At 43.1% G+C, this 19,403-nt stretch overlaps 1 protein-coding gene across 1 annotated transcript; it reads left to right on the top strand.

The window, feature by feature from the left end:
* Window positions 1-18,683: 18,683 nt before the first annotated feature.
* LOC143023989 (zinc finger BED domain-containing protein 5-like) lies at window positions 18,684-19,112 on the top strand. Its single transcript, XM_076182673.1, has one exon. The coding sequence runs from the start codon at window positions 18,684-18,686 to the stop codon at window positions 19,110-19,112; it is 429 nt and encodes a 142-aa protein (XP_076038788.1).
* Window positions 19,113-19,403: the final 291 nt, after the last annotated feature.

The following is a 19,403-nucleotide window of genomic DNA, read 5'->3' as shown; positions in this document are numbered from 1 at the left end:
ACCAGATTTGTATTAGAGGGGTGTTTAAGTTTATTGTTGAAATGTAGTCGTGCCAATACTTCCGTTTGGCTTGTTTGATTGTTTTTCGGGCCTCTGCTTGCGCTTTTTTAAAAGAAATGAAGTTGGGTGCAATTGGATTATCTTTAAAAGTACAGTAAGCCCTATTCCGCTTGCAATGTGCTTTTTTGCAGTCTGATGTCCACCAAGCACCTCTATGCTTGTGAAATACCGAGGTTTTTGGTATATGCTTATGTCCTGAATTCAAAATTGAAATAGTTAAATTTGATATTTAATCATCCATATTATCCCCTGTGATGTTGACGTTGGTGGTTGTGCGATACATTTCCCAGTTGGCTTTTGTAATATTGAATTTGGGACAGGGAGGGGGTGGGTTGTCTCCGTAGGCTGGAGTAGCCGTTGCGTGGTCACCCCCTATTTTTAGTATTACTGGGAAATGATCGCTGAGCATGGTGTCGTCATGCGTATTCCATTGTGTGATGTTAGACAACGCAGGAGACGATCTGGATGAATCGATACATGAAAAGGAACCCCTAGTATCGTCTACTCGAATGGGACTGCCAGTGTTTAGGAGGACCAGGTTGTTGGCGTTTAGTATTTCTTCCATCTGCTCCCCTCGAAAAGATGTTTTGTCACTACCCCACATGCGATGGTGAGAGCTGAAGTCTCCCGCTATGAGTTTGTGGTGGGGTAGTTGTTTTATCAACTCGTTTACTTCCTGTAGTGGGAAACGAGGGTCGGGAGGTAGGTAAATGGAGCAGATGGTCACGAGTTTATTGTGGAGCTTGGTTTTGATAGCAACTGCTTCCAAGTTGGTGGTCAGTGGTAATTCCTCTTGGGGAAGGCAGTCGCTGACTGCAACTGCGACCCCCCCCTCCAGGGTCTAACCTGTCCTTCCTATAGGTGGTAAAGTTCTTAAGTTTGAACTCGACACTGGTCTTAAGGAGCGTTTCTTGTAGACATATGACTGAGGGGTTGTTTAGCGAGTTAAAACTTACTACGTCATTTAATTTACTTCTAAGACCTCGGTAATTCCTCTGGATTATTTTCATTTTTATTTTTTTATCTATTTATTTATTATTTGTTTTTATTTTGCTTTTATTTTGTTTATTTATTTGCTTCAGTTTCTTCCTTTCTTGGCCTTAGTGGGAGAGGTGTGTCTAGCCCCGGATGAACGGTTTGGGCTAGAAATAAGACTTAAAAATCGCTTTTGGGAACCGGAGGTCTCCATGTGGACATTCTCTTTCGTACGTGTGGGCACACGTTTGGAAAGCTCTGGGATGGCCGTGGAAGGAAGGTGCGAGTGTGTTTGCTTGCTAGTTTGGCGATGTTCTTTGTCCTTGTTGGAATGCTTATCATCGGTTTGTGTTTCAATGGTTGTATAAGTTTTCTTTACTGCCGAAGCATAGGAAGCTGCTTCGGAGGTACTAGTTGGGGTAACTGGTCTTTCCATCACACACTTCCCTGCTTCGTAGAAGGATATGCCACAAGTTGCTTTTTCTGTACAGATTTCTTTTTCTACTTTGAAAGTGGGACAGTCTCGGGAGGTGGCTGCATGGCTGTTATTGGAGGGGCAGTTAACGCATTGAAACACATTAGCAGAGCAAGCATCCGTAGGATGTTCGCCTGCGCACCTACTGCATATGACTGTTTGCTTGCTGAAGAATTTGGCAAGCGCAAAGGCTTAGGGACATATGGTCGTGTTGGGACATGGATATATCTAATTTTGACATGATCAGGGAGGGTTGTGAAATTGAATGTGAGGATTATGAGAGGCGTGTTCACTCGCATGTTCCTTTCCCGGTCCAGTCGCGTAATAAATTTAAAATCCAGAATGCCTTCAGATTTCATCTCATCGAGGATGTCACACTCGTCCATGGTCATCAAATCTCTGCAGTGGATTACTCCTCTGCAGGAGTTGAGTGACCTAGGGAGGAATGCAACAACATCGAAGAAATTAAATTTTCTGGCCTTGATCAAATCGCGAGTAGCTTTTCCAGAGTTGGTGGTGATTTGAAGGTCTCCGCTTCTAAGATTTTTGACTTGGTTGATAGCGTCAGTAAATTGGGATAGACATTTCTTTAGTATAAATTGGTTGAGGTTAGCCAAGCTGGTTTGGTCGGAATGTAGAAAAACATGTCTAGCATTGTCCGGGTCGATATTAGGGTCGTCAGGGGAGGTTTTCTTAGTTTGCAGGGATGGAGTTGAGGACTCCATCCTACGCGTCGGGGTGGGGGGAAGAGCCCCCTGTTACACAAAAATATGTGCTCAGCAGAGCCAAAGAATACACTATCATCGGGGTCACACAGTTCCTTTGGCGACTGGTGACAGCCGCGTAGTAGGGCGCTGTGTGCCCAGTGGGTACGGTGTCTACACTACTTCTAAATTACGATAGAATTCAATTTACTAGATCTCGCCGGGCCGGACGAGAGAGAAGTCTCACGATCCGACAAGGACTCGTGCGGATCCCGGAGTGCTACGAAATAACGAAAAAATGTCAACAGGTAAAAGTGCTGGGAAATGCCCAGAAGTGGGTGGCATTGTTAACTGCCAACAAGGCTATTCCAACGTAAAGTTGGATTGTGTGAACAAGTTAACTCTAGGGAGTACCCCTAGCGAGTATAGGTATGCTCGTGGAAGTACGGACTGTCTGCTACTAAGAGCTGCCGACGTCTGATGATTTATTTTTTTTATAGGCTATCGACCTATAATGAGGTCATTAAGCCTGGTGTGAACCTGCGATCCTTTATAATCTACCATTATAATTTCCATAATAGTCCTGTTGTGCGCAAATAAAATACTACTTTGTCAATAAGTAAACGGTCATTGGTCAAAAGATTTGTAGTGTTTAGCTGTTTTTTGTTGTTGTTTTTTTAGTTTACAGTGTTTTATAAGCGCTTGGCGCTGTATGTTGTATCTTGAGCATTATATGAGTATGTGTCTTATGGATAGTATGGTGTTGCAGGTGTTGCATTGGGGAGGAAATACGCCTTTTATGTATGGGTTTAGATGGGTCGAGTTCATCCCCAGGCTTGCTATGGCGATTTCCTCCCGTCTGTTGTTTTTGTATGATGTCGACCATTCTGTTATGTGTTCCTTTTGTTTGTGTGAGATGTGAAGGTTGTCCCACTGGAGTTGCCAGTGGGCGTGTAATTGTTTCCTGAGAATAGAGTTGAAGGTTCCTGTGTCCAGGGGTATGTCTGTAATAGAGTCTTTTTTAAGGCAGATTTGGCTAAGGTGTCCGCTTTCTCATTCCCGAAGATCCCAATTTGGCTGGGAACCCAAGAGAGAATAATGGACTTGTTGGTCGTCGACAGTGTGCTAATGATTTTGTCCAGGAGAAAATTCTCCATATGGTTACCCGACTTGATTGATTTTAATGCGTTTAATGAGTCTGAGAAAATGACAGTGTTACTATGTGTGTCAGATTGAGCATTTTCTATCGCTTTGTATATAGCGAAGAGTTCGGCGATGTAAATTCTCGTATGGCCCGGCAATCTGATCATCACCCGGGTTTTGGTGCTATATAACCCTATCCCTGTTTTATGGCCGCACTTGGAGCCATCCGTGTACAGTGCCCTGTGGTCATTGTACCCGTTGATGATTTCCAGCGTCTTCTGACGGATGTCTTCTATGTTAGAAGATTTTTTTTTTTTGAGATCTTTGTGCTTATTTTCAGGGTGTTGGTTTTGCAGGGTGGTATGAATGTGGTCTTCAACTTTTCTATTGACCACAGTGGCACTGAATACTGCTCGCACAAGGATCGGATCCTGTTGGAAAGGGGATTTAGGCTGGAGTTGATGAAGTTCTCGTGTTGGTTTACCGTTTGCTTGCAGGGATGTCGTGGGTTGCCGAGCACTTTGGCAGCGTATGGAAAAGTTAGCATTTCGCGCCTGTAGTGGAGGGGGGGATCATTTGCTTCAACTTCCAGCCTCTCGATTCTTGTGCAGCTTAATGCTCCAATTTCAATTCATAGGCCTTTGTTTTGGATGAAGTTCAGGAGTTGTAACGTGGTTGGTGTTGCCGAACCATAAATCTGACACCCATAGTCTAATTTAGATCTAATTAGGGACTCATAAATAATTAGAAGGGATTTCCTATCTGCTCCCCAGTTTGTGCACGTTAGTTTTCGTAGTAAATTAATTCTCTTGTTGCACGCATTAACTAGATATTTTACATGGGCTTTCCAGTACAGCCTGGAGTCCAGTTTCAGGCCAAGGAAAAAGGCTGAATTTTGTACTTGAATGGGATTACCATGTAATTGCAGATTTATTTCTGCCTGGGCTCTGCGTGAAAATACAATTACTGTTGACCTTAATTCCGAAAACTTAAATCCCCATTTGTCAGATCAGTTCTGGAGCGAGTCCAGGGCAAGTTGTACGCGAGAGCCGGAAAACTTGGCGTTCGATGAGGAATGCCAGATTCCGACGTCGTCAGCGTATAATGAGTATTTAAGGTTCCGAGGTGGAGCGGGTAGAATATCGTTTATGAATATCATAGATAATGTGGGACTTAACACACTTCCCTGTGGTACGCCATTTTCTTGTATGCGTACTGATGAAAATTGACGTTGAGTTTTAATAAAAAATGTTCGTTCTTTTAAGAAATTTTGAATGAAAATAGGGAGATTCCCTCTAAGCCTAATTGCATAGAGTTTTTCAAGGATATCACGTCGCCATGCCATGTCGTAGGCTCTTTCTAAATCTAAAAAACAAGCAATAAGGTAGTCTTTCCTCTCGAAACTTGAGAGGATGTCTTGTTCTAAGTTAACCAAATGGTCGAGACTACTTCTATTTTTTTCTGAAACCACATTGGGTAGGAACTATTAAGTTTTGAGACTCTAGAATGAATTTTAATCTGTTATTGGCCATGCGTTTTAATACTTTGCATAGGCACTTGGTAAGCGCTATAGGGCGACAAAAGGAAGGATTCTTTGGGTCCTTCCCCTTTTTGAGAATAGGTATGACGTGGGCATGTCTCCATGTTTTGGGGAATTCTTGATTAATCCAAATTGTGTTGTGTAATTCTTAGTCATTTTTTTTTGAGAGATTGAATTCAAATGTTACAGCATCTCATACCTAATCCCATCTGGGCCAGCAGAGGTTCCTCTGCCCGAGCATAAGGCTTGTTCAAGCTCGTGTAGTTGGAAGAGAGTGTTGTAGTCGTGGTGTGTCTGTGTATGGAAGATCAGGTGTTCTGCTTCTCGTCTTTGTTTATGTTGTAAGAAGGTTGGAGAATAGTTATTTGTGTTGGTGTATATTTGCCGTCCATTCTTCGGACGTCTGCCCAGATTTGTGTTAGAGGGGTGTTTATGTTTATTGTTGAGGTCGTGCCAAGACTTTCGTTTGGCTTGTTTGATTGTTTTACGGGCCTTTGCTTCAAGTTTTTTGAAAATAATGAAGTTGAGTGCAACTGCGACCCCCCTCCTGGCGCCAACCTGTCCTTCCTATAGGTGGTAAAGTTCTTAAGTTTGAACTCGACACTGGTCTTAAGGAGCGTTTCTTGTAGACATATGACTGAGGTGTTGCTTAGCGAGTTATAAATTATTAGGTCATTTAATTTACTTCTAACACCTCGGCAATTCCTCTAGTTTTTTTTTTCTGCTTCGGTTTCTTCCTTTCTTGGCATTAGTGGGAGAGGTGTGTTTAGCCCGGGATGAACGGTCTGGGTTAGAAATAGGACTTAAGAATCGTTTTTGGGAGCCGGAGGTCTCCATGTGGACATCCTCTTCCGTACGTGTAAGCACACGTTTGGGAAGCTCTGGGATGGCCGTGGGAGGAAGGTGCGAGTGTGTTTGCTTGCTAGTTTGGCGATGTTTTTTGTCCTTGTTGGAGTGCTTATTCTCGGTTTGTGTTTCAATGGTTGTATAAGTTTTCTTTACTGCCGAAGCATAGGAAGCTGCTCCGGAGGTACTAGTTGGGGTAACTAGTCTTTCCATCACACGCTTCCTTGCTTCGTAGAAGGATATGCCACAAGTTGCTTTTTCTGTACAGATTTCTTTTTCTACTTTGAAAGTGGGACAGTCTCGGGAGGTGGATACATGGTTGTTATTGGAGGGGCAGTTAACGCATTGAAACACATTAGCAGAGCAAGCATCCGTAGGATGTTCTCCTGCACACTTACCGCATATGACAGTTTGCTTGCTGCAGAATTTGGCAAGGTGACCATGTTTGAAACATTTGTTGCAGGGCAAAGGGTTAGAGATATATGGTCGTGTTGGGACATGAATGTATCCTATTTTGACGTGGTCAAGGAGGGTTGTTGAATTGAATGTGAGGATTAGAAGGGGCGTGTTCACTCGCACGTTCTTTTCCCGGTCCAGTCGCGTAATGAATTCAACTTCCAGAATACCTTCAGATTTCATCTCATCGAGGATGTCACATTCTTCCATGGTCATCAAATCTCTGCAGTGGATTACTCCTCTGCAGGAGTTGAGTGACCTATGAAGGGATGCAACAACATCGAAGAAATGAAACTTTCTGGCGTTGAGCAGGTCGCGTGTAGCTCTCCCAGGGTTGGTGGTGATTTGGAGGTCTCCGCTTCTAAGTTTTTTAACTTGATTTATATCATCAGTGAATTGTGATAAACATTTCTGAAGCATAAAAGGGTTGAGGTCAGCTAAGCGGGTTTGGTCGGAATGGAGAAATACGTGCCTAGCCTTGTCCGGGTCGATATTAGGGTCGTCAGGGGAGGTTTTCCTAGTTTGCAGGAATGGAGTTGAGGACTCCATCCTGCGCGTAGGGGTGGGGGGACAAGTCCCCTGGTGCACAGAAAAATGTGCTCAGCAGAGCAAAAGAATATAATATAAAGGGGTCACACAGTTCCTTTGGCGACTAGTGACAGCCGCGTAGTAGGACCACTGTGTGCCCAGTGGGTACGGGGTCTACACTATTACTAAACTACGATAGAATTTTTGTAGATCTCGCCGGGCCGGAAGACAGAGAAGTTTTATGAGCCAACAAGGACTCGTGCGGATCCCGGAGAGCTACGAAATGACGAAAAAATGACAAAAAGTAAAAGTGGTGGGAAATGCCCAGAAGTGGGTGGCAGTGTTAACTGCCATGGCAAGGCTATCCAACGTAAAGTTGGATTACGAGAACGAGTCAACTCTATAGAGTACCCCTAGCGAGTTTAACTGTGCTCGTGTAAGTTTTGTCTGTCTGGTGCCAAGAGCTGCCGACGCCTGATGTCGAGTTTTTTTTTTTTTTTTCTTTAAGGCTATGGACCTATAATGAGGTCATTAAGCCTGGTGTGAACCTGCGATCCTTTTTAATCTACCATTATAATTTCCATAATAATCCTGTTGTGAGCAAATAAAATACTATTTTGTCTATAAGTAAACGGTCATTGGTCCAAAAAATTGAGGTATTTAATTGATTTTTTTTTTTAGTTTGTAGTGTTGTATGAACGCTTGGCGGTGTGCGTTATATTTTGAACAGTGTATGAGTATGTGTTTTATGGATAGTGTAGTGTTACAGGTGTTGCATTGGGGATGAAATACGCCATTTATATATGGGTTTAAATGGGTGAGGATGGGTCGAGTTCATCCTCAGTCTTGCTATTGCGATTTCCTCTCGTCTATTGTTTCTGAATGATGTCGATCAGTCCGTTATGTGTTCCTTTTGTTTGTGTGCGATGTGAAGGTTGTCCCACTGGTGTTACCAATGGTCGTGTAATTGTTTCTTTAAGATGGAGTTAAAACTTCCTGTGTCCAGGGGTATGTCAGTAATTGAGTCTTTATCTAAGGCCGATTTTACCAGTGTCTGCTTTCTCGTTTCCGGAGATCCCAATGTGGCTGGAAACCCAAGAGAGAGTAATGGACTTGTTGGTCGTCGACAGTGTGCTAATGATTTTGCCCAGGAGAAAATTCTCCATATGGCTAACCGATTTAATTGACTTTAGTGCACTTAATGAGTCTGAGAATATGACAATATTACTATGTGTGTCAGATTGAGCATGTTCTATTGCTTGGTATATACCGAAGAGTTTGGCGATATAAATGCTCGTATGGTCCGGCAACCTGAACATCATCCAGGTTTTGGTGCTGTATAACCCTGTCCCTGTTTTATGGCCACACTTGGAGCCATCCGTGTACAGTGCCCTGTGGTCATTGTATTTATTGATGGCTTTAAGTGTCTTCTGTCGAAGTTCTTCTGTGGAGGACTGTTTTTATTTTTTTTTTTTTTTTTTTTTTTTTTTTTTTTTTAGGTCTTCGTTGGTGATGACCTTGAAGGTGATTTTTTCCCACGGTGGTATGCTTGTAGTCTCCAATTTTCCTATTGACCACAGTGGCACTGAATACTGCTCGCACAAAGATCGGATTCTGATGGATAGGGGGTTTAGGCTGGAGTGTGTTATGTGTTCGCGTTGGGACATTGCCTGCTTGCAGGGATGTCGTGAGTTGGGAAGCACTTTGGCGGAGTACCGGAGTGTTATCATTTCGCGCCTGTAGTGGAGGGGTGGAACATTTGCTTCCACTTTCAGCCTCTCGATTCTTTTGCAGATGAATGCTCCAAGTGCTATTCGTAGTTTTTTGTTTTGGATGATGTTCAGGGGTTGTAGTCTAATTTAGATCTAAATAGGGACTCATAAATCATTAGAAGGGATTTCCTAACTGCTCCCCAGTTTGTGCATGTTAGTTTTCGTAGCAAATTAATTCTCTTGTTGCACGCATTAACTAGATATTTTACATGGGCCTTCCAGTTTGGCCTGGAGTCCAGTTTCAGGCCAAGGAAAAAGGTTGAATTTTGTACTTGAATGGGATTACCATGTAATTGCAGATTTATTTCTGCCTGGGCTCTGCGTGAAAATACAATTACTGTTGACTTTAATTCCGAGGTGGAGCGGGAAGAATATCGTTTTTGAGTATTATAAATAATGTGGGACTTAACACACTTCCCTGTGGTACACCCTTTTCTTGTGTGCGTACTGATGAAAAGTGACCTTGAGTTTTAACTGAAAATGTTCGTTCTTTTAAGAAATTTTGAATGAAAATAGGGAGACTCCCTCTAAAGCCAAGTACATAGAGTTTTTCAAGGATACCACGTCGCCATGCCATGTCGTAGGCTCTTTCTAAATCTAAAAAGCAAGCAATAAGGTAGTCTTTCCTCTCGAAACTTGAGAAGATGTCTTGTTCTTAGTTGACCAAATGGTCGAGACTACTTCTATTTTTCCTGAAACCACATTGGGCAGGAACTATTAAATTTTGAGACTCTAGAATGAATTTTAATCTGTTATTGGCCATACGTTCTAATACTTTGCGTAAGCAGTTGGTAAGCGCTATAGGGCGATAAGAGGAAAGACTTTTTGAGTCCTTCCCCTTTTTGAGAATAGGTATGACGTGGGCATGTCTCCATGTTTTGGGGAATTCTTGATTAATCCAAATTGTGTTGTATAATTCTAGTATTTTTTATTATTTTTTTTTTTTAGAGAGATTGAATTCAAATGTTGCAGCATCTCATACCTAATCCCATCTGGGCCAGCAGAGGTTCCTTTGAACGACCTTAAGGCTTGTTCAAGCTTGTGTAGTTGGAAGGGGAGTGTTATAGTCGTGGTGTCTCTGTGTATGGAAGATCAGTGGTTCTGCTTCCCGTCTTTGCTTGTGTTGTAAGAAGGTTGGAGAATAGTTATTTGCGTTGGTTGTTTGTGTAAATGTGTCTGCTATTGTGTTTGCGATGCTGGTAGGAGTATCTACAAACGTGTTTCCAATGGTCAGGGTCTTGATGTTTGATGTATATTTGCCGTCGATTCTTCGGACGGCTGACCAGATTTGTGTTTCCGCACTCGCAGGATGTGTTGGTTTTGAGGCCCCATTTAACCAGATTGTCACCAGTTCTAGCGACTCTGGATCTTGCTCTATTTAGTGTGGACCATTCGCGTCTTGGTAGCAGTGCCCCATCTGAGAGCTCTTCTTTGGGTCCTTGCACTGTACTGTTAGGGAGAGCTGTGCTGTCAGACTCCTTCCACTGTTGTATTCTGTAAATGTGGGAACCAGTCTGGAATGTTGCTGAGTTTGTTACTAGTGACTTGTCTTTAACAAAGATTGCACTTCCATAAGTATGGCTTGGGATGTCAATAGCCAAGTGCATTCCTGCCACATGGGGCTGGTTGGTCGCCCTGTGTGTTTCTTGCAGGCAGAGGACATCTGGTTGCAGGTCTACCAATACCTGTGCTTTGCTGTGGCTGAAGCCTTCAATGTTATGGCTGATATTCTTCATCTTACTTAGTGGGCCGAGGATTTATCCTTTTACCACCCGATAAGACGATGCTGAATTGGTACTAGTTGGGGTAACTAGTCTTTCCATCACACGCTTTCTTGCTTCGTAAAAGGATATGACACAAGTTACTTTTTCTGTACAGATTTCTTGTTCTATTTTGAAAGTGGGACAGTCTCGGGAGGTGGGTGCATGGTTTGTATTGGAGGGACAGTTAACGCATTGAAACACATTAGCAGAGCAAGCATCCGTAGTATGTTCGCCTTCATACTTACCGCATATGACTGCTGGTTTGCTGCAGAATTTGGCAAGGTGACCATATTTGAAACATTTGTTGCAACGCAAAGGCTTAGGGACATATGGTCGTGTTGGGACATGAATGTATCCAATTTTGACGTGGTCAAGGAGGGTTGTTGAATTGAATGTGAGGATTATGAGAGGCGTGATTACTCGCATGTTCCTTTCTCGGTCCAGTCGCGTTATGAATTTAACATCTAATATACCTTCGGATTTCATCTCATCGAGGATGTCACATTCTTCCATGGTCATCAAATCTCTGCAGTGGATTACTCCTCTGCAGGAGTTGAGTGACCTAGGAAGGGATGCAACAACATCGAAGGAATGAAACTTCCTGGCCTTGAGAAGGTCGCGTGTAGCTTTCCCAGAGTTGGTGGTAATGTGGAGGTCTCTGCTTCTAAGTTTTTTAACTTCATTGATATCATCGGTAAATTGCGATAGACATTTTTTAAGCATGAAAGGGTTGAGTCAGCTAAGCGGGTCTGGCGAGAATGGAGAAACATGTGTCTAGCCTTGTCCGGGTCGATATTGGGGTCGTCAGGGGAGGTCTTCCTAGTTTGCAGGGATGGAGTTGAGGACTCTATCCTGCGCGTCGGGGTGGGGGAACGAGCCCCCTGTTACACAAAAAAAAAAAAAAAAAAAGTGCTCAGCAGAGCCAAAGAATATAATGTAAAGGGGTCACACAGTTTACTTGGCGACTGGTGACAGACGCGTGGTAGGACACACTATGTGCCCAGTGGGTACGAGGTCTATACTACTCTAAAGTACGATAGAATTTTTCTAGATCTCGCCGGGCCGGATGACGAAGAAGTCTCACGAGCCAACAAGGGCTTGTGCGCATCCCGGAGAGCTACGAAGATACGAAATAATGACGAATAAGAAAAAAGTGCTGGGAAATGCCCAGAAGTGGGTGCCAGTGTTAACTACCAAGGCAAAGCTATCCAACTTAAAGTTGGATTACGAATACGAGTCAACTCTAGAGAATAGCTCTAGCTAGTTTGACTATGCTCATGTAAGTATCGTCTGTCTTCTGCCAAGAGCTGCCGAAGTCTGATGGATCCATTTTTTTTTATTTTTTTTTTTATCTTTAAGGCTATCGACCTATAATGATGTCATTAAGCCTGGTGTGAACCTGCGATCCTTTTTAATCTATCATTATAATTTCTACAATAGTCCTGTAGTGCGCAAATAAGATACTACTTTGTCAATAAGTAAACAGTCATCGGTCAAAAGATTTGTAGAGCTTAGCTGATTTTTTTTTAAGTTTACAGTGTTGTATAAGCGCTTGGCGCTGTGTGTTGTATCTTGAGCAGTGTACGAGTATGTGTCTTATGGATAGTATAGTATTGCAAGTGTTGCATTGGGGAGAAAATACGCCGTTTATGTATGGGTTTAGGAGGGTGAGGTGGGTCGAGTTCATCCTCAGTCTTGCTATGGCGATTTCCTCCCGTCTGTTGTTTCTGTATGATGTCGACCAGTCTCTTATGTGTTCCTTTTGTTTGTGCGAGATGTAAAGGTTGTCCCACTGGAGTTGCCAGTGGGCGTGTAATTGTTTCCTTAGTATAGAATTGAAGGTTCCTATGTCCAGGGGTATGTCTGTAATAGAGTCTTTTTCTAAGGCAGATTTGGCTAAGGTGTCCAGTTTCTCATTCCCGAAGATCCCAATGTGGCTGGGAACCCAAGAGAGAGTAATGGACTTGTTAGTTATCGACAGTGTGCTAATGATTTTGCCCAAGAGAAAGTTCTCCATATGATTACCTGTCTTAATTGATTGGAGTGCGCTTAACGAGTCTGTGAATATGACGAAGTTACTATGTGTGTCAGATTGAGCATATTCTATGGCTTTGTATATACCGAAGAGTTCGGCGATATATATGCTCGTATGGTCCTGCAATCTGAACATCATCCGGGTTTTGGTGCTGTATAACCCTGTCCCAGATTTGGGTCCGCACTTGGAGCCATCAGTGTATAGTGCCCTGTGGTCATTGTACTTGTTGATGGTCTCCAGGGTCTTCTGTTGCAGTTCTTCTGTGAAAGAAGATTTTTTCTTGAGGTCTTGGTGGATGTTCACCTTCAGGGCGATGTTTTTCCACGGTGGTAGGTAGGTGGTTTCCATTTTTTCTATTGACCACAGTGGCACTGAATACTGCTCGCACAAGGATCGGATCCTGATGGAAAGGGGATTTATGCTGGAGTTGGTGAAGTGCTCGTGTTGGTTCATTGTTTGCTTGTAGGGATGTCGTTGGTTGCGAAGCACTTTGGCGGCGTGTCGGAGTGTGAGGTGCTCGCGCCTGTAGTGGAGGGGGGCTACATTTGCTTCAACTTCCAGCCTCTCGATCCTTGTGCAGCTTAACGCTCCAAGTGCTATTCGTAGGCCTTTATTTTGGATGATGTTCAGGGGTTGTAACGTGGTTGGTGTTGCCGAACCATAAATATGACACCCATAATCTAATTTAGATCTAATTAGGGACTCATAAACCATTAGCAGGGATTTCCTATCTGCTCCCCAATTTGTGCCCGTTAGTTTACGTAGCAAATTAATTCTCTTGTTGCACGCATCAACTAGATATTTTACATGGGCCTTCTAATTTAGCCTGGATTCCAGTTCCAGGCCAAGGAAAAAGGTTGAGTTTTGTACTTGAATGGGATTACCATGTAATTGCAGATTTATTTCTGCCTGGACTCTGCGTGAAAATACAATTACTGTTGACTTTAATTCCGAAAACTCAAATCCCCATTTTTCAGACCAGTCCTGCAACGAGTCCAGGGCGTTCGATGAGGAATGCCAGATTCCGACGTCGTCAGCGTATAATGAGTATTTCATGTTCCGAGGTGGAGCGGGTAGAATATCGTTTATAAGTAACATAAATAATGTGGGACTTAACACACTTCCCTGTGGTACGCCATTTTCTTGTGTACGTACTGTTAAAAAGTAATTTTGATTTTTAACGGAAAATGTACGTTCTTTTAATTTTTTTTTAATGAAAATAGGGAGATTCCCTCTAAGGCCAAGTGCATAGAGTTTTTCGAGGATACCACGTCACCATGCCATGTCGTAGGCTCTTTCTAAATCTAAAAAGCAAGCAACAAGGTATTCTTTCCTCTCGAAAGAGGAGAGGATATCTTGTTCTAAGTTGACCAAATGGTCAAGACTACTTCTATTTTTCCTGAAACCACATTGGGCAGGAACTATTAAATTTTGTGACTCTAGAATGAATTTTAATCTGTTATTGGCCATACGTTCTAATACTTTGCATAAGCAGTTGGTAAGCGCTACAGGGTGATAAGACGAAGGACTCTTTGGGTCCTTCCTCTTTTTGAGAATAGGTATGACGTGGGCATGTCTCCATGTTTTTGGAAATTCTTGATTAATCCAAATTGCGTTGTATATTTCTAGTAATTTTTTCAGTGAAATTGAATTCAAATATTGCAGCATCTCATACCTAATCCCATCTGGGCCAGCAGAGGTTCCTCTGCACGAGCTTAAGGCTTGTTCAAGCTCGTGTAGTTGGAAGGGGGTGTTATAGTCGTGGTATGTCTTTGTATGGAAGATCAGTGGTTCTGCTTCCCGTCTTTGTTTGTGTTGTAAGAAGGTTGGAGAATAGTTATTCGTGTTGCTTGTTTGCGTAAATGTGTCTGCTATTGTGTGTGCGATGTCCATGGGAGCATCTACAAACGTGTTTCCAATGTTCAGGGTCTTGATGTTTGGGGTATATTTACCGTCGATTCTTCGGACGGCTGACCAGATTTGTGTTAGAGGAGTGTTTATGTTTATTGTCGAGATGTAATCACGCCAAGACTTTCGTTTGGCCTGTTTGGTGGTTTTATGGGCCTCTGCTTGCGTCTTTTTAAAAGTAATAAAGTTTGGTGCAATTGGGATATTTTTAAAAGTTCGGTAAGCCCTATTTCGCTTGCAAAGTGCTTTTCTGCAGTCTGATATCCACCAAGCACCTCTATGCTTGTGAAATACCGAGGTTTTTGGTATATGCTTATTAGCTGAATTCAAAATAGAGTTTGATAAATTTGATATTTTGTTATCCATATCATCCCCTGTGATGTTGACGTTGGTGGTTGTGCGATACATTTCCCAGTTGGCTTTTGTGATGTTAAATTTGGGACAGGGAGGGGGTGGGTAGTCTCCCTAGGCTGGAGTAGCCGTAGCGTGGTCACCCCCTATTTTTAGGATTACTGGGAAATGATCGCTAAGCATGGTGTCGTCATGCGTGGTCCATTGGATAATGTCCGACAACGCAGGAGATGATATGGATAAACAATGCATGTAAAGGAACCCCTAGTATTGTCTACACGAGTGGGACTGCCAGTGTTTAGGAGGACCAGGTTGTTGGTATTGAGCACCTCTTCCATCTGCTCCCCTCGAGGAGATATGTTGTTGCTACCCCACATGTGATGGTGGGAGTTGAAATCTCCCACTAAGAGTTTGTGGTGGGGTAGTTGTCTGATAAATTTGTTAACCTCGACTAGTGGGAATTGATGGTCGGGAGGTAGGTAGATGGAGCAGATGGTGACGAGTTTGTTTTGCAGTTTGGTTTTCACTGCGACTGCCTCCAAGTTAGTGGATAGTGTTAATTCCACTTGGGGAAGGCAGTCGCTGACTGCAACTGCGACTCCCCCTCCTAGCGCTAACCTGTCCTTCCTATATATGGTAAAGATTTTGAGTGTGAACTCTACACTGGGCTTGAGGAGTGTTTCCTGTAGACATATTACTGAGGGGTTGTTTAGGGAGTTAAAAATTACAAGATCATTTAATTTACTCCTAATACCTCGGCAATTCCACTGGATTATTTTCATTTTTTTTTTTAATTTGTTTATTTATCTGCTTCGGTTTCTTCTTTTCTTGGCCTTAGTGGGAAAGGTGTGTTTAGCCCCGGATTTTCGTTCTGGAATAGAAATGGGACTTAAAAGTCGCTTATTAAAAAACGGAGGTCTCCATGTGGACATCCTCTTCCGTACGTGTAAGCACACGCTTGGGAAGTTCTGGGATGGCCGGGGAAGGAAGGTGCGAGTGAGTTTGCTTGGTAGTTGGGCGTTGATCTTTGTCCTTGTTGAAGTGTTTGTTCTCTGTTTGTGTTTCAATGGTTCTATAAGTTTTCTTTACTGCCGAAGTATAGGAAGTTGCTCCTGAGGTACTAATTGGGGTAACTAGTCTTTCCATCACACACTTCCTTGCTTCGTAAAAGGATATGACACAAGTAGCTTTTTCCGTACAAATTTGTTTTTCTATTTTGAAAGTGGGACAGTCTCGGGAGGTGGATGCATGGTTGTTATTGGAGGGACAGTTAACGCATTGAAACACATTAGCAGAGCAAGCATCCGTAGTATGTTCGCCTGCACACTTACCGCATATGACTGCTGGTTTGCTGCAGAATTTGGCAAGGTGACCATATTTGAAACATTTGTTGCAGCGTAAAGGGTTAGGGACATATGGTCGTGTTGGGACATGAATGTATCCAATTTGACGTGGTCAAGGAGGGTTGTTGAATTGAATGTCAGAATTGCGAGGGGCGTGTTCACTCGCATGTTCCTTTCTCGGTCCACCCGCGTTATAAACTTAACATCTAATATGCCTTCGGATTTCATCTCATCGAGGATTTCACATTCTTCCATGGTCATCAAATCTCTGCAGTAGATTACTCCTCTGCAGGAGTTGAGTGACCTAGGAAGGGATGCAACAACATCGAAGGAATGAAACTTCCTGGCCTTGAGAAGGTCGCGTGTAGCTTTCCCAGAGTTGGTGGTAATGTGGAGGTCTCCGCTTCTAAGTTTTTTAACTTGGCTAATATCATCGGTAAATTGTGATAGACATTTTGTAAGCATGAAAGGGTTGAGGTCAGCTAATCGGGTCTGGTCAGAGTGGAGAAACACGTGTCTAGCCTTGTCCGGGTCGATATTGGGGTCGTCAGGGGAGGTCTTCCTAGTTTGCAGGGATGGAGTTGAGGACTCCACCCTGCGTGTCGGGGTGGGGGAACGAGCCCCCTGTTACACGAAAATAAAATGTGCTCAGCAGAGCCAAAGAAAATAATATAAAGGGGTCACATAGTTTACTTGGTGACTGGTGACAGCCGCGTGGTAGGACACACTATGTGCCCAGTGGTTGCGGTGTCTACACTACTCTAAACTACGATAGAATTTGTCTAGATTTCGCCGGGCCGGACGACGAAGAAGTCTCACGAACCAACAAGGGCTTGTGCGGATCCCGGAGAGCTACGAAGATATGAAATGACGAATAGGAAAAAGTGCTGGGAAATGCCCAGAAGTGGGTGGCAGTGTGACTGCCAAGGCAAAGCTATCCAACGTATAGTTGGATTACGAATAAGAGTCAACTCTAGAGAGTAGCTCTAGCGAGATTGACTGTGCTCGTGTAAGTATCGTCTGTCTGCTGCCAAGGGCTGCCGAAGTCTGAGGCATCGAGTATTGAGAACACCTAGCTTATATGGAAGAACTAGGCTGACGTCTTGGCCAGTGATTGGCTGAGGACAGTTATTCAGGCCGAACTGCCGAACTACCGCTTGGCGGCGGAACGACCGGAGTGGGGGTGGGGAGAAGGCTGACTGCTTGTTTCTTCGGAGTAGGATGACAGTGGTTGTAGGAAGGGTGTCATTCAGGTGAATGGGTACTTTGACACCCGGATTGGGTGTCGTGTCACTTGGCTAGTGATAATATCGTGACAACCCCCCACCGAAGACCTCCGAAGGGTAATACGAAGGAGGTTAGCTGACTGGAGCCCTGGAAAGAGTATCTGCTATGTCATAGCAGTGGTTCTTAATCTGGGGGGCGCACCCCCCTAGGGGTGCGTCAGTGATTTTCAAGGGGGGCGTGACCTTCAGGAGAAAAATTGATTTTTTTTTTTCGGTTATATGTTGTATTATCTTGATAAGAGTGTGAGCAGCATTGTGACGATAAATGTATGAAATAATGTATGTAATCATTTAAAGAGTGTTTAATAATAGAAAGTGTGTGACATTTGGTGCAACGTGATACAGTGCTCCAAATTCAGAGCGGTGGCATGATGCAGCATAGAAGTTTTGCAACAGCAGCCCAGTGGAATGGCGGGGATGGGGCTCGGTCGCCCGCCGTGCACGGTGGCGTGAATTTGTAGTCGCTGATTGGCTGTGTCTTGTGGCGTGACTCTCGCGCGTGTCCGGCGGGAATAGAAGACTGAGTTAGCGACGCGAGACAATCGTCACCATTGTCCTTGAAGGTGTCATCGCGCGAGATAAGAATGCAATTTGAATTTTTTCCATGCTGACTTTGTTAGTTTTCTGTGTATTTACTTATAGCTTAACTTTTTCATAGCCACTAATCCAACATTCCAGTCAAGTGATTTGCAATCAATTTAAAGTCCGTCCATATTCGATTTTGAACTCGAGTTCAATTTAAAACCGCAATGTTAGGTCAGAATATAAATTTCATGCACGTAATAATCGTGATATTTTGAATCCAATGCCCATTGATGTGCACCAAATGTATGCTGTTTTGATCTTCATACGAAGTAGTATCAAATGCAGGGGCATACATATTTTGAAAAAGAACTAAAAAATGTGGTTTGTGTCAACGTTAACATCTGACCCACAACAGTTAGTAGTAGCGACTCATGCCATTTATTGCGGATGGAGACTTTCAGTCTCCCGACAGAAGATTTAAAAATAATTTATCTAGAAACGTCCACCTGAAGTATACAGCACTCACGACTTTGTCAGCCCGTCACACAGGTTTCTGTAGAGAAAAGGTTTTCTGAACAGTGAGTCAACTCACTGTTCAGAACTAAATTGTATATTGTTATATTTACTCCTCATGTGTTGTTGATTGTTTGATACTTTATGCCACTTCTCTTCTTCTTGTCTGCCGGCTTTCCATTGGCAGAATTTCAGTTTTATTCCATAGCTATAGCTTATAATTACATGTATATTTATGGATTTATATTTTGTTTAAGGCTGCATTTTGTTCACTTCATTGCTTTTTATCAGCTCTGCTTTCTTCATTTCTTATTTTGCCACTTCTGTCTTCTTTTTCTGCATTGTTTCCTTTACTACGTCCAAAGTGGGTAGTGGTTGCAGTAGCAACTTTTTGCGCTCGCGCTCTTTATATCTCACTTTGTTCGTTGTGATTAATAATAACAATAATAATACCTTACACATGCGTTTTGTGTTGTTCACAGATACGCATTGTCCACTGCACATCAAAGAATTTGCAATGAGTGCCAAGAAGCGGAAGTATATTGAAGATTATATTCGTTTTGGATTCGTGTCTTTTAAAAAGAGTGGCATAGAGGTGCCACAGTGTGTGATATGTTACAAGACTCTGAGCAACGACGGAATGCGGCCCACACGCTTGGAACGCCACTTGAGGACAGCACATCCCGCTCTAGCTGACAAGCCCAAGGCATTCTTTGAAAAAAAAACACCGCTGAAGCAAGCTAAGCTGGACGACAGTAGAACATTTCGGCAACAAACTTCAAAGGTTGTTGAAGCTTCTTATGAGATCGCTATGTTGATTGCAAAGAGCAAGAAAAGCCATAACATTGGAGAGTCTCTCATAAAACCAAGTATACTCTGTGCAGGATAGCGCAAACAAGCTTTCCCAAATTTCCCTATCAAACGATATGGTCAAGGGAAGGATCGATGAATTGTCTCAAGATATCAAAGTTCAAACTCTCGACCAAGTGAGAGCTTCCCCTGTTTTTGCCATCCAGTGTGATGAAACGACTGATATTTCTCAGTGTTCTTAGCTACTGATGTATGCTCGTTTCGTGTCAGGCAACAATATTAAAGAAGAAATTCTGTTCTGTTACCCCATGGAAAATTGCACAACGGCAGAAGCTATTTTCCTTGTCGTATCAACCTTTTTTTTCAGGAA

This window comes from Oratosquilla oratoria, unplaced genomic scaffold, assembly GCF_046742065.1.
Source record: "Oratosquilla oratoria isolate Oo_2021 unplaced genomic scaffold, ASM4674206v1 SCAFFOLD77, whole genome shotgun sequence".
NCBI classification, from domain to species: Eukaryota; Metazoa; Arthropoda; class Malacostraca; order Stomatopoda; family Squillidae; genus Oratosquilla; species Oratosquilla oratoria.
The sequence above is the reverse complement of the archived record's forward strand: the minus strand, read 5'-3'. Positions and strand labels throughout refer to the sequence as shown.